The following is a 14926-nucleotide window of genomic DNA, read 5'->3' on the forward strand; positions in this document are numbered from 1 at the left end:
GCTTGGGCCCCAGACACCAGCAAGTCTAATGCCAGTCCTGGCGACCCCATTAAAACGGGCTCACGACCCACTTTGGGGTCCCAACCCACAGTTTGAGAACTGCTGTTCTAGATGATTAAATAATAAAACACAATTATACTTAACTTTACCTAAGTGTGGCAAAATATTGTAATCCTAGTAAGTCAGATCTGGAGTGGCCTAGTTAAGTAATACAGCACATGGTTGCATGTACAGCACGTTCCACAGTCCATTAAAGTCCATGGAGTGCTCCCACTGGCTTCAGTGGGTTTCGGTTCAGCCCATAGACGCTTGTTACACTGAGTCTTGTTTCAGAGTGGCAGCCGTGTTCGTCTGTGTTGGCAAAAAGAATGAGGAGGACTTGTGGCACCTTAGAGACTCACACATTTATTTGAGCATAAGCTTTCGTGGGCTAAAACCCACTTCATCGGATGCATGCAGTGGAAAATACAGGAGGAAGATATAGGACCTAATCGCATCAGCCGCACTATCAGAGGCTCGTTCACCTGCACATCCACCAATGTGATATATGCCGTCATGTGCCAGCAATGCCCCTCTGCCATGTACATTGGTCAAACTGGACAGTCTCTACGTAAAAGAATAAATGGACACAAATCAGACGTCAAGAATTATAACATTCAAAAACCAGTCGGAGAACACTTCAATCTCTCTGGTCACTCGATTACAGACCTAAAAGTAGCAATACATCAACAAAAAAACTTCAGAAATAGACTCCAACGAGAGACTGCTGAATTGGAATTAATTTGCAAACTGGATACAATTAACTTAGGCTTGAATAGAGATTGGGAGTGGATCGGTCATTACACAAAGTAAAAGTATTTCCCCATGTTTATCCCCACCCCCCACCGTTCCTCAGACGTTCTTGTCAACTGCTGGAAATGGCCCACCTTGATTATCACTACAGAAGGTTCCCACCCCCACCCCTCCCCCGCTCTCCTGCTGGTAATAGCTCACCTTAAGTGATCACTCTGGTTACAGTGTGTCTGGTAACACCCATTGTTTCATGTTCTCTGTGTGTGTATATATATATATCTTCCTGCTGTATTTTCCACTGCATGCATCTGATGAAGTGGGTTTTAGCACACGAAAGCTTATGCTCAAATAAATTTGTTAGTCTCTAAGGTGCCACAAGTACTCCTCGTTCTTTTTACTGAGTCTTGTGTTACTTGCTAAGTAGCAAACTAATGTGAATAAGGATCGCTGATAAGGATCGACACCAGTTTATATTCTTGAATTCTTGTGCAGGCAGGTGTTAAAATGGGAGACACATAGGATATTCCTAATTTCTGATGCAGAAATTATGTGTGTGCTTTTTTTCCAAGTGACCTCTTCTCTAAAATGCCAGGAGCAGAGTACCACCAGTTTCACAGAAGCATTTAATCCTGCTCCTATTAAATTCAATGGCAAAACACCCTTGGCTCCAGTGAGAGCAAGAGCAGGCCCATTGATAGTACAATGGATGCCACTTAATAGCAATTCTGATGTTAACAACTTTTGGTTAATAACAACATTTTGCTGGGAACCAAACCTTTCCCATTGACTGTAAGTTAATAGGATTCAGAGACTGGCAATAGGCATGCTGCTTATTGACAGCTATTTTTGGAAGAAAGGCCCTGGCTGCAGGCAGATTTGGGGGACTGCAACCTGAAAAGGCGTGTCCCAGGGCTTCTTTTGCTGGCTGCAGCTGCACAAACCTGCCTTTCACTTATTGGCAGCCTTCAGATATGTTACCAACCTTTTGCTGGGAACAGAGAGATTGCGAATAAGCGGAATCTATATTAATTCCATCTGTTGTCCCAGAGCACAAGAGCAAGTGTCCTCTTTAATAATGTTTCAGTGATGTGTCTGCACTAATATCCATAAATGACACAGACAACATCATTCTTCGTTGCGTGCAGCAGAGAGAGTCACTGACCTGGAACACAGGACATAAGTTTCCTACCCCAAAAATGAATGCTGTACCCGTGTCTCCGTGTTTATTCCGCAAAAAGTGTCCAGCATTGCGTTCTATTGGATGATGTCTCCTAACTAGCACCAAACCCGATCACGCTATATTCCCCAGCAATATCTAAACTCAAGCCAAATTAGTGCACGATCTTCATTTGTTTTAATTGCCGTGTATGTTTTGTTAGATGTATAGATTCAGGCCACACTAAGTTGTGAGGCTTTTTCCTAGGTAATCCAGTTTGGCCAATTTCTCATTTTAAAAAATGTAATCGTTTGTTTGACTTCAAAAGAGACGTAATCTGACTGGGCCGGGGGTGGACACCAAGTTGTGTAGATTTTGTACTAATGGAAGTTGCTTTGTGTGTTTGTTTTTAATATGGAATGTAGATTTGCTCAGGAGCTTAGGTTAAAGATTCAGAAAGATGCCAGGGACCATCCTTTGCCAAAAAAATCAAAAATTAGCAAAAAGGACAAAGACGATTCTTTAGGAGAGGAAAGAAAAATGCTGGATATCCAGGTGAGTAGATCTTGTTTTTGTTTTCCATAATAGTATTCATTTAATCTTTTAAAAAATCCATCGGTGTGTGTGCATATGCCCCCCATCTGTAATTACCTAGGGAAAATTATAGATATTTTTACATTCCATTATTAAAAATGTACCTTCTTTCATCACTTTCCGGTAAGGCAAGCGTAACTCTTGGAAATATGCTTTTGTGATCTAGAGCTGTTGAAATTTTTTTCCAATAAATCTGGTCAGTTGTCAGGAAACAACGTTTTGTGAAACTGTTGCTTTTCTTGAAAATGTTAATCTTTTGCAAGTTTTTGACCAACTTTTTTCATTTATCGGTTTTTAGCATTCACTTACCACGTTTGGTTTTATTTTTCTCCATCACTACATTTGACTGGTCAACTAAGGTGCGTTGGAAAATTTCAGTCATAAAACAGAATAAAAAATTACGCTTTTAAAAATGGGTGGAAAAATTTGATTTAAAAAATAATTTTGAATGGTGAAAAACTGGCCAGTTTATTAAACCAGTGAAATGAAAGAACCTTTGAAATTTTCAGTTATTTTCCCTTACCCCAGCTGTATATCTTATACCTAGATTGAATCACTGCTGAATGCAAGACAAGGCTACCCTTGCAGGTCACTCTGAATCTGTAACTGATGCAGAAAACCTTGTGCACCAGCTGGGCAGTGTTAGTCACAGGCAAAATATTATACCTGCTCCCTGTCAATTCCGTTGCTGAGTCACATACAGCATACAGGCTGTGATACGAAAAACCCGCAGCTTCATTCTGGGCTCTCGGCTGTGGCTGTTGAGATCAGTTGTGGTGGTTGGTGCTGTATCATTTCGCAGGGGTAATTCTCTGGAGACTGGTGACAAGACCTCCTCAGCGGAGGACCTTGGTCAAGATTTTCAAGAGACTGGTGATTTTGGGTGCCTCGGTTCTTGGGTGTCCTACCTGAGACACTTTTAAGGGACCTGATTTTCAGAGAATGGGTTCTCTGTAAAGTCTGCATCATTTGGCCCTGCATCAATGTTTGTATGTTATTCCCCCACCCCCCCATTCTGTTGTTCTCTCCACATTGTATTCTGGGTGAGCATCTGCCATCTATGTTGAAAAAAGATCCTTGTGTTTAATTTCAACATTATTCCAAGTGCAGATGCTATAGAAAATTCATGCCATTCGATAATTGTACGTTATCCAACTCTTTTATATGTTTTATAGTCCGCAGTTTGGTGTCTATAAATACTGTTGCTCATAAGCTTTGTACTCTGAGGCAATCCCAAGGCCTGTAAATTAACATTTTATTCACAGGGGAGAAATGTGGCTGCGGGAAAGTCTGATTTTGGGTCCTATTTTAATTTGAGAAGCAAACGCATCTGTGGATTGCTGATCAAACCTAAAAGGGCGTGTGTTTTAATTCCGTCGGTGTTTGTTCCAAACTCTTTAAAATGACTGTGCTAAAAAAAGAGAAGGGACCTTCATTTCTGAGCTGCGTTTTATTTCAGTTAACGCTTGAGTTTATGTTTTGCCTTTTTGGTACTTTAAAGGTCTCATAACTGAAAGCTGTATACACATTAATCCTGTTTTCTTTGAGGCAACTGCAGAATCCACTTAGGAAAGGAATTTTTCTGGATTCATTAACATGCAGTTCAACACTTCTGTTATATATTCTATGTTAAGCAACTTCAAAAGGGAACCGATCAGATGGCAACTGACTCTTGCAAGGTCAGATGAGAAAAAGCTATGTAGTGCTCAAGCTTTTAAAAATACAACTGGTGCAACAGACATCTAAGGAAAGACTTTATGTAGCCCAATCATTGCTCTTGCCAGGCAGCGAATGTCCAGCAAACTTTCTGGACTAATGGACTAGCTTTCACTTACTGGAAATAGCATCTATCCAGAGAGCAGGAAGGGGCTTGCTGGGTGAAGCATGCTTTTAAAATACATTTGGATAAGGTATTCCAGATCTCATGTAAAGCCTCCTGTGCATTATTTCTTTATGTGCAGAAATGTTGGATTTCCTTTTGGCTTCCTTGCTAAGCCCCAGAGGAATCTTTCCTCCTCCTTTTCGGAGGTGGAGGGAGTGCTAAACCTTATATAGCAAAATGACTGTCAGGAAGCGGCATCTCCAGATACAAGGGTCTTACTGTAGGTCTAAGTCATCACATACACCCTCCTATATTATGTGTGTGTAATGTTATACATTTCCCTTCCTTGCCTTTGCACCAGCCAGTACTCAGGGTAATTCTGTCGGTACTGAGAGAGGTGAGCGCTAGGGACTGTGCTCAAATAGCTCAGATGTGCTCAAATAGCTCAGTGGTTTGAGCATTGGCCTGCTAACCCCAGGGTTGTGAGTTCAATCCTTGAGGGGGCCATTTAGGGATCTGGGGCAAAAATTGGGGATTGGTCCTGCTTTGAGCAGGGGGTTGGACTAAATGACGTCCTGAGGTCCCTTCCAACCCTGATATTCTATGATTCTATGAAATAAATTTGGGGGAGGGATAGCTCAGTGGTTTGAGCACTGGCCTGCTAAATCCAGGGTTGTGAGTTCAATCCTTGAGGGGGCCATTTAGGGATCGGGGCAAAAATTGGGGATTGGTCCTGCTTTGAGCAGGGGGTTGGACTAGATGACCTCCTGAGGTCCCTTCCAACCCTGATTTTCTATGATTCTATGACTTGAAGTCTGGCCCTTGGAATCGGCAAGCCCTGAGCATTAATCCTGGCTCTGATGCAGACTCCATTTGTGGCTGTGAGCAAGTTGCTTAAACCATTTTCCTCAATTCCCAGTGGGTAAAATAAGGATGGTACATGGTTACCTGCCAACCATGCAGAGCTGTGATGAGGGTTCATTAAAGCGTGTAAATCAACTGACCGAGCACAACATTATGTTGAATCACTGCTCTGTTGTTGCAGATCCCTGACGCAGACTTTCGCTGTAAATCCCACTCTAGGGACTGGGGTCTGCCTCAGAGTGATACTTATCTCTGCTCTTGTTCCATTTCTTTGGAAGTAGGTCAGGATAGCTCTATTTTCTCTTAGACTTCTCTGGCCTATCTGCCTCTTCAAAGCACCAGTGACTCCAAAAGCCCTCCGCGCATCCTCCTTTCAGCCCTCTCCTGCTCTCAGATGGGTTTCTCCATTGGGCAGCTCTCGCCAGCTGTACCTTCCAAGAGCATGGGAGGTGTCTGTCCCCTTATGCCCATGCGTTGAATAACATGATTAGCCCTCATGCACAGTACCCAGGAGTCCTTTTGTCTCAGAGCCTCTGGCAATGAAAAGCTGTAGGTGTCAGGCTAGGATCAGAATAATGGGTTGCAGCTTGTGTTTAAAACACAAAACCCACCACCAACAAAAAACCCCTATTCTTGCCACCAGCCAGCTAATGTAGCTGTAGTCACGTGCCCTCCCTTAAGGGAAGTTACAGTAAACGCTTGCTTAAATGTGGCTGAGTAGGCTGATGGTGCCTTCATACCAGAGCCTAGAAATGTGTGTTGCCAAAGCCCCGACTGATGTGGGGTCTCATCCCCCGTGATTTAGTCCATCAGTTTTGTATGCCTTCTTCACGGTGCATGTCACTGCACTTTTGGCACGTGTTCATTTCAGAAATATTATGCTCCATAACTAAACATCCTCTAGTTACTGGTGTGTTGCATGTACCTTGACCTGGTGGGAAGGGATGCTCAGTTGAGTGAGGAATAGACATAGGGCTGGTCTAGGCTTAAAAATTTGATCAACCCAGTCACTCAGGGCTGTGAAAAATGCCACCCCCTAAGCACTATAGTTAGGTTGACCTTACCTCTAGTGCAGACACAACTAAGTTGATGGAAGAATTATTCCGTTGATCTAGGTACCATCTCTCGGAGAGACAGATTAACTACACTGATGGAAAAACCCTTTCCATCAATGTACGAAGCCTCTACACTACAGTGGGACAATTACAGGGCCACAGCTGTGCCACTGTAGTGTAGACGTGTCCTGCACCACGATTACGCTCTGTTAGTGCTATTTTACTAGGGACGTAGGTGATATGAGAGAGCATGCCCTTTAATTTTCCTAAACATGTTAAAAACCAAACCAAACCTCTTTTGGTCCGTTACTCCTGCATTGATGGGATGTGGTAAGAACTTATTTACTTACATAGGATGGTGAGACTTGATAAGTCTTTTGTGAATTATGAACTTTACTTTCTGCTGATGGAAAACAGGTGTTTTCTTCATAACATCACTACACTTCTACCAGAATCTCACCGCTCCCTATGAGTGTCTGCCTTCTGTTCTTTTTCCACACACACTGCCATAAGTTAATGTTAACGTCCGTTCTAACCCCCAATAGGCAGAGTGACATTTCTCTTTCTGAACAGGACTTCAACATTGATCCAAAGATCAAAGATGCTAAACTGTTCAAGGTGAAGTTATCCAAAGCTGAGGTGGAGAAAGCAGACCGATCTTCCAATATGAGCTGCCTGTATGACAGCGGAACCAGTCAGTTCAAAACAGTCCCTCCGACAAGCATGAAAGACTCCAGCAGCAGCTTGGATTACATAAAGAACCCAGGCATGGTTATTCCTCCCATTATCCCGAACCTTGCCACCATCACACCCAATATAAGTGTTAACTCTGGGAAGGGAACTATTCCTGGAACCCATAATTACAGGTATGGAAGCTAAATCGAACAGCAGAGGAGCTTAGCAAATGCTCCTGAAGGAGTGACAATGTTCTGAGAGAGTCATGGAGTGACATTGCTACAATGAAGGGGGTTAAATGTATTTTGGGCAGGGCAGGGGTGGGTGCGTGGGTGGTAAAAGGTTTTCAGTGGTAGGGGGGAGGGGCTGTAATTGTATTTTGATATTATGGAATTTCAGAGTTAGAATCTCTGCTTTCCTGAGTTGATGCCATTCTCCCAGCTTCATGGAGCATAAAGGCAGCCGGTTATGGCTCCCTGATTCTCTCCTTGGCCCTGATGCAACTTCATGGCTGCTGTAATATATGCCAGCGGGCAACAGTCCCTGTGGGACCAAATACCAGTTGGAGATACCCAAAGCACAGTGTGCTCTGACCACTCGCACTTGCTCCTGACGCACTCCTTCCACCAGGGGCCTGTGAGTAGGGTGGCATCAGGACTGGCAATGACAGCTCTGGGGACTCTGCCATGTCATTTTCTGCTCTGTTTGCACCACATGAGCAGCACAAAGCAGAGCAAGCAGAGGACTGCCTCTAGGAGTGTAACCACAAAGGAAGGTATCAGTTAGAAGGCAGTTATCCTAAGCAAATTGATTGGTTTTTTTTTTTTTGTATTTGGAGATCCCAGAATCTGCAGCTGGTGAACACGAGTTCTTGTCTGTAATTCTTACTCCTGGGGGAATTCTGTGCCACTGCGCACATGCAGAATTCATGTCCCCCTGCAGTTTTTTTTTCTCTGCAGAAAATACATTAAGTTTATGCCTTTTGCCCACCAGGGGCTGCTGTGGTGTCAGAACAGAGAGCAGCTGCTCACCAGCCATAACAGCTGATAGGGAGAGAGCAGAAGCTGCATTTCTCACAGCGCCCTGCCTTCGGGGCCAGGTGAGGAGGCACATACTGGGGGAGCGGGAAGACAGAGCGGGGCACACGGGGTTGCTGGGAGGTCACATAGACTGGGGTCCAAAAGGGCTAGTGGAGGGGGGGCAGACTGGGGCAGGGACTGAAATGGAGTGGGGGTGCAGGGCCACATGGGGATTGGGGTCAAGGGTTGGCTGAGTGGGGGTGCTGGGACATATGGGGGATGGGGGAAGGGGAGGTGATGGGGACAGGCAGGGGGTGCAGAGACACATGGGGATGGGGGAGGAGGTGCAGGGACACACGGGGTCAGGGGCAGATGTGCCTAATGAATGAGAGAGGCTAGGGGTCAGCCAGCATCTGCATGGGGGAGGCTCCTCAATTCCTCCCAACACCCCCCCCCCCTGCACATTCCATACTTCTCCCACCTAATCCAGGTTCACTCCCAGGCTCCTTCCCTCTCTGAGCTCCTCCATTACCCCTGACTCCCCCAAGCCTTTGTACCTCTTCTGAGGGGTGTGGGAAATACATTTCTGTATTGTAGTTTAAATGAATTACTACTCAAAGTTTTGTATTAATATGCCTATTAAGGAATCTATTTGTTAAATAAAAGTAAAAAAAGAATCCAGAATCTTTCTTTGTCTGTATTGTTACAGACATACTTGTTGGCAGGTATTTTCAAATAAATTATCAAAATAATTGAAACTGACCTGATTATATTGTGTTATTTTGACAAATAAAATATGTAGATTTTGGAGAATTTTAAAATATTTTGTGTAGAATTTTTATTTTTTTGGTGCAGAATTTTTAATTTTTTGGTGCAGAATTCCCTCAGGAGTAAGTTCTATGTTAGCAAATAATGGTTTATCAGCTATTCTGGAAACATAGAGACATGGATCAGTGTTGCAGTCTGGTGTATTCCTTGCTGTAATAGATGTTTAATAATTATGGACCAGATAGAGCCCAGAATATAAGGGCATGAAAGAGGGAAGGGTGCAAAGATCATCCTTCTTGTCCCTTCTGCATAGGGATCTGGGACACACGCACTCACTTGAGCTCTGATTTGCGGGGCTAACAGTAACTGTCTCAAAGCATGCAGGCAAGGCTGTGATCTCAGTGCCTGCTGTAGCTAGTCAGCTGTAGAAGGGAGATCACCCTGCATCTTCTTTAGGGGTGCAGTAGCACCTGTGCTCTGTCTGTCCTCTGGGTAGCTGCAGGAAGTATTGTGGCTCTGAAGATTGTTTCTTGGGGGTGCTGCTGGTGCAGTTAAAGGGCCCCACACCATCCCCAAACACAGGTCTGTGCATAGAAGGCTCAACAGTGAGCCCTAAATACAACTATAGCAGGGAGAGAAGGGAGTGACTGCAAAGAGTTTTGCATCAGAAAGCATGAGTAGGAGAGAGCTTTCTGTGATTAAAAACTTAGGCAATATTCTCACTTGAAGTCAGTGGGATTCCAGGATTTTGCTTATATGTGGGATGGATTGTAATCTTCCCAACTGTGAGTGTGAAACAACTTAGTTCGGAATCTAGAATGTGTATCTCAAGTGGTCAAAATGTATATGCCCGCTCATCAGCCCTCCCCCACCACTTGAGTGTGACCCAGCGTTGATGTCATGATACATTCTACCAGCGAAGAAAGATGTGGGATTCTCCTCTCTGCTCTGAGTAACTAATACAAACCCTCACAGGATGCTGGCAGGCTAGTTTGCCAATAACAGTCCTAGATACCAGCCTTATGAATGGATTCTTGAGGTGAGTCCATAGCAGCGGTTTGTCCGTATCACAATGCCACACTGTTCTGGGAGAGACTGACCTTGATTTTCATTGCTCGACAAGCCCAGGACTAATAGCAAGAGTACACTTCTGATCAGGGTTGTAATGCTCTGGCAGTGCAGTGTGTATGTTAGGACCAATAGCTCAGCAACTGATTATGTCATGGCTGGATGTCTCACATTGCATCATTTTTATATTATGATGTTACCAAGAGATTATTGCTAATTCTGATTGGGGTCTTGGATTTTTTGTTTTTATTTATAGAGTTGATGAGAAGACTAAAAAATACTTAACCCCTTTTATAAAGCAAGGGAAACATTCACCAGCAGGGCATTACAATGTCAGCTTGGGCACATCGGTAAGCATCGTCCTTCTCCTATAGTGAAAACAATGTACTTTAAACTTCAGTATTTACTTTAATGTCATTAATACCTTTCATTTCGGCCTTCTCTAGATATATTTCCCATCTTCGGTTTGGGGACATCATATATAATAGTTTATTCACAGTCATGTTATGTGAATGTGTTGTACTGGAATATTATTTAAGTTAGAAATCCCAGAGCTCAAAGTGGTAGACCTGTATTCTTCTAGACAAGTGCAAATACAGTTTCTGGCCCGGTTGGGAGGAAAGGCAGGTGTTGGCTATGGTGACCAAGTAGTTTGGGATTTACATTTAGAATTTTCTGTGGACCGATTGTAAAAACGAATGACTCACTCATGAAAATAAGTGGCTAGCAGCTCCCACGGAATTTTCTTTGAAAGGCCCTGCAGATTGAAAGCCTGATGCTGTAGTCATAATTCAGGCAAAACTCCTCTCAAGATCAGCAGGAGTTTTGTCTGAGTAAGGACTGCACAGTCTAGACCCCTTTCCAGTTTTTGGTGTTCTGCGTAATTGTAGGTGGTTTCCTTAAATTACTGATTTCCTAAAGCTTGTCTTGAAGATTATGGAACAGCATGTTTCTAGGAAAGAATACAGGTTGTTTTGGTACTCGGACGCTTGAGTAAGTCTCATAGCAGAGAAGCTCACTTCTTTTAAATCTGAATAATGGTTTTACTTTTAGTACCCTTAGCTTTTCTATACCGTACTCATGTAAATCAATCCCTTGGTATCAGGTCTCAAATGAAAAGAACGTTCTCCAGGCAAACAAGAAAAGATGGGAATTCTCCAAGACAGATGTGCGTTTGCCTGAGCTAAACTATAACCATCTCCCTGAACTCAAAGGAGCGGACGGTACGAGCTTTAATTTGCTGTTAATTAAAACTGGATGATAAATAAGTTATAAAGAGCAGTATAAATTGTATCAGACATTTATTTTTTTAATCCTATTAGCAAGTGACATTTTCTCGGAGAGGGAAATCTTGACCCTCTATGCTTAAAACAACAAAACAAGTCCATAGCAGTCAATGCATTTATTTATTTGTCTTCTGCAGCTCGAAATTCCAGATTTGTCAAAAAGGAGAACAAAACAGTCTCAGAGTCTCGCATTCCATCCCTTGCCACCATCGATCTTCACAACCCGAGCCTGGCTTTACAACAGGTGATGATCCAATGAAATGCTTTGCACTGTTCTCCTAGTGCCTTTCTGCCAAGGTTTTCAAAGCACGTTGCAAGCAGCAAGAGCCAAAAGGTTCCAGACGGTCTCTCTGTGCAGCACATTGCATTCCAGGGTATCTGATGAGCAGCAGTATACTCACTGGAGTAATTTGTTTTAGGACAATGCAGGAGTTTTGGAGCCTGATGGGGAAAAGAACCATTTTGGGCAAACTTTTGGCCCAAATGTATGACCCTGGGATTATCCTGGAGGCAAACCTGGACCATGTTCGAGGTTCACAATACAACCACAAATCCTGTGTGTTTCACCTGTTTTCAGGATTTGTTACAAATGGGTGAACTGAGATGCAGACGCTACCCACGGTTACACAGTGAGTCAGTGGCAGAGTGGGAAATAGAACCCAAAAGTTTGAGCAGAAATAGTTTGGCCATTCTAGACAGACACAGACACACACAAAATAGTTTTTTGCAACTTTGTTTTGTTTGTTGAACAACTACAGCGTGCATTAGAAACTTGTAATTTGGGAGTGATGTAGTTCCTAGGTCTCTCTTGGGCTGTGTATTGGTCCAGTGAACATCTTGTTTAGATTTGGCATAGCGTTATGGAGTTAAAAATGTACGTTACCCATGTATGCTGATTTGTGATATGATCAATGAAGAATCTGCCCAGGTTCTATTGATACTGCACTTGGGACAGGCAGAAGGCTATCGATGAACAGTTTTACTAGGTCATACTGCTTTTAGGCTGGTATGTTAGGAATTACATTAATATTTGTTTGCTGACTGACAGATATCGGGGACATCACTGCCAGATGCTTCAGAAGCCAGCTTCCCTCGAGTAGAACGCTAGCCTGGAGAAGAACTGAGGAATGGGGTACTTTTTGCCTCGGAAGCGTATGTATTACTTTCTGCAGCTTAGCCTCTTGTTGCCTTTCAAAAAGAACACTTGACAAGGGCTGATACCTTCTGTGGATTTCCTGAAGAGGGAGCCTTCCAATGTTCGATATCCCCGTTTGCAGCATACTTGTGTTGAGAATGGATTTGTGCTGTTGCCAAGCAGGGAAGACCAGTGCGTGACTTTGTGAATGGGTCCCTTTTCCTGTATCCTGCTGTGTAGTTCCGTGCATGTGTATCTTGATCCTAAGTGGGTTTTTTTTTGTGTGAAACTGACCTGAGGTGTTCAGCATTAGAGACGGGGATGGAATACATTATGGAATTGTATGTGTTTTCTGAAAAGATGGGTACCCAACAGTGAAACTAAGTCAGTGTGTTAGGATACTGACCAACTCCTGGCCTGGGGAGAAGAGTGTACCCAGAGGTGGATGAGGTTTTGTGGGGCCCTGAGCCAGAGTAAGTGGGGGCTTCTCCCTGCCACTTCTGCATGCTGTCCCCTTCTCCCCTGCCAGGGAAATGACGTTGGAGCGTGGGGGCTTACCCTGCCACGCTCCCCTGCCCAGCAATCCTGCAGGGGCATGGGATCAGGGCATGGGGGCTTGCCCCACTCTGCCCATCCTGCTTTCCTGCCGGGGAGTGCGGTCAGGGTGCGGGGGCTCCCCCGCTCCCTGGCAAGGGCACCTGGCGGGCAGAGCGTGCTTGGGGTGCATGCCCATGGGGGTCCCCAGTTGGCTGGGGCCCCTTGGCACGTGTCCCGTTGGCCCAGTGGCTAATCCGCCACTGGCTATACCAACAGCATCCAATATAGTTATCTTGTAGTAAACTATTTTTCTTTAAAAAAAACAACAAAAACATATTTATGGCCAGTTGAGAGCCCCGGGTCTCAGTGAGAGAGCGCAGGGTTACCGACACTTATGAGCCAAGAAAAGATGGTAACTCCTACACTTAAACTTTTTAAAGAAAAAGAGAACACCAGCAAATTTAACAGACTCAAAAGAGAGTGACGTACGGGAAACTTAGATAATGGAAGAAAAAATTCACTGAGACTACATGTTAAAGGAACACTGTCACCATAAAAATTGTCAATGGAAAATGTATCAATATGCGATCAATAACACCTATATTTAAAAGTTAAAACTGAATGAATTTTAAAAATCTAATATACTTTTTGCCATGTGTTTACTATTGTCATTTCACTAATTTTGGGTAGTGAAACTTAAACTGCTCACTTCTCCTGACTGGTTCCCAGGCTCTGGCGTAGTGCTGATGTATTCTGATTTCCAACACTACAGGGGACTGTTTAAATTTTAATAAATCATGTTTTTGTGAAATCTTTACAAATCATCAGTACAGCCATATTCATGTTGTGTTTTCTTGGTAACATCCTGTTGAATATAAAATTCTAATTTTGGTCCGAAACTATTGACAACATCACAAATATCAGAATTGCCTGAAGATAAATATTTGTGCATTGCCTGCACAAATCTATGTACCTTACTCCTGTCAGCATCCTTCTGCAAATACTGACCCTGAACCGGATTCATTTGGTTGGAAAGGGCTAAGGGATTACTGTACATAAAATCCACTTACGGGATTGTTACCATCTGAAATCAATTAAATCAAGAGATGTCTCGCATTTATATTGAGAATTTTTGAGTGGTCTAGGATTCTGTAGCATTCGTGACTGTAAATTGTTGAAATGAATCTGACAGCTGCTTAAAGAAACACCATCAAGTTGAAATCTAGTCAATTAAAGGAAGTGCATTAAAACTGGTTTCTGGTGTTTCAGCTCTACCAGTTGTTGTTTTACAGTCGCATTTTCCTCTTTGTGGGTTGTGTGTGGAGGTTATTTTTGTGGGGTTTTTTTTCATATCTTCCCTCTTGCTGAAGAAAAGACTTACACAAATAGGGGGAACTGACTGACTTTGCGGCGAGAATGGTAAAACTGATTATACACACAGTGCTGTCAAATGCACAAAGTAAATAAACTGCAAAAAGGAAGAAATCATGTTTGCTGACTTCTTTCAGTTGTAACCACCTTTTTACACATTCCTTATAACTGGGCTCCAGTGGGAACCGCTGGGGGCTTGGCACTCTTGAAAAGCCCGTTACTTGTTTAGGAGCCTAAGTAAGGACTTAGCCTAACTTTTTAAGCTGGTGTCTTTATAAAGTCCTCACCATAGTCATGGATACAAACTATTAAGACAGAAGCATGACTTTTAAATGAGTGTCTGTCTTTTTTGTCAGGGTGGGTGTGGGTGTTTGTTTTTAACTTTGCATTATGACACAATTTCCTGCCATTCTTGGTTTCTGTCCAAAAGGAAAATGTATTTCCTATTTTGAGAAGGATAAAGATTGTTCTGTTCTATACAGATTATTATACCGTACTTGTCACCATAGTTCTGAGCCCCTTCTGATCGTGCGTTGAAGTATGTGACTTACATCTGTCATGTGTGGTTTGTTCTCTTTCAACCTCTCCCCAGGTGGAGAATTGTGTGCTGTGTAGTGTAGTGTTTTGTTTTGGTAGGGTATTTTCCTCATGTGCACACTTCTCCTCTGTATTTGTGTCAGAGAGGGCAGGTCACAGCAGTGTGCCTTGTACTTGGAGCAGAAGGTGGCGAGGTTTGGAAGGTCCCTTAGTTCCTGGGGGGAGTTTGTTCCTCAGTCTCAGACCA

At 43.4% G+C, this 14926-nt stretch overlaps 1 protein-coding gene across 7 annotated transcripts in view; it reads left to right on the forward strand.

The window, feature by feature from the left end:
- CDKL2 (cyclin dependent kinase like 2) overlaps positions 1-14256 on the forward strand; it is a 36739-nt gene extending 22483 nt beyond the window's left edge. For all 7 annotated transcript variants that reach the window (XM_043544552.1, XM_043544556.1, XM_037896651.2 and 4 more), the window contains 6 exons: positions 2374-2503; positions 6857-7149; positions 10070-10163; positions 10919-11036; positions 11237-11343; positions 12148-14256. In XM_043544552.1, coding sequence (XP_043400487.1) covers positions 2374-2503; positions 6857-7149; positions 10070-10163; positions 10919-11036; positions 11237-11343; positions 12148-12207 — 802 coding nt within the window. In that variant the 3' untranslated portion in view covers positions 12208-14256. The remainder of the gene's footprint in view (positions 1-2373; positions 2504-6856; positions 7150-10069; positions 10164-10918; positions 11037-11236; positions 11344-12147) is intronic.
- The last annotated feature ends 670 nt before the right edge of the window (positions 14257-14926 follow it).

This window comes from Chelonia mydas, chromosome 4, assembly GCF_015237465.2.
Source record: "Chelonia mydas isolate rCheMyd1 chromosome 4, rCheMyd1.pri.v2, whole genome shotgun sequence".
Lineage (NCBI taxonomy): Eukaryota > Metazoa > Chordata > Testudines > Cheloniidae > Chelonia > Chelonia mydas.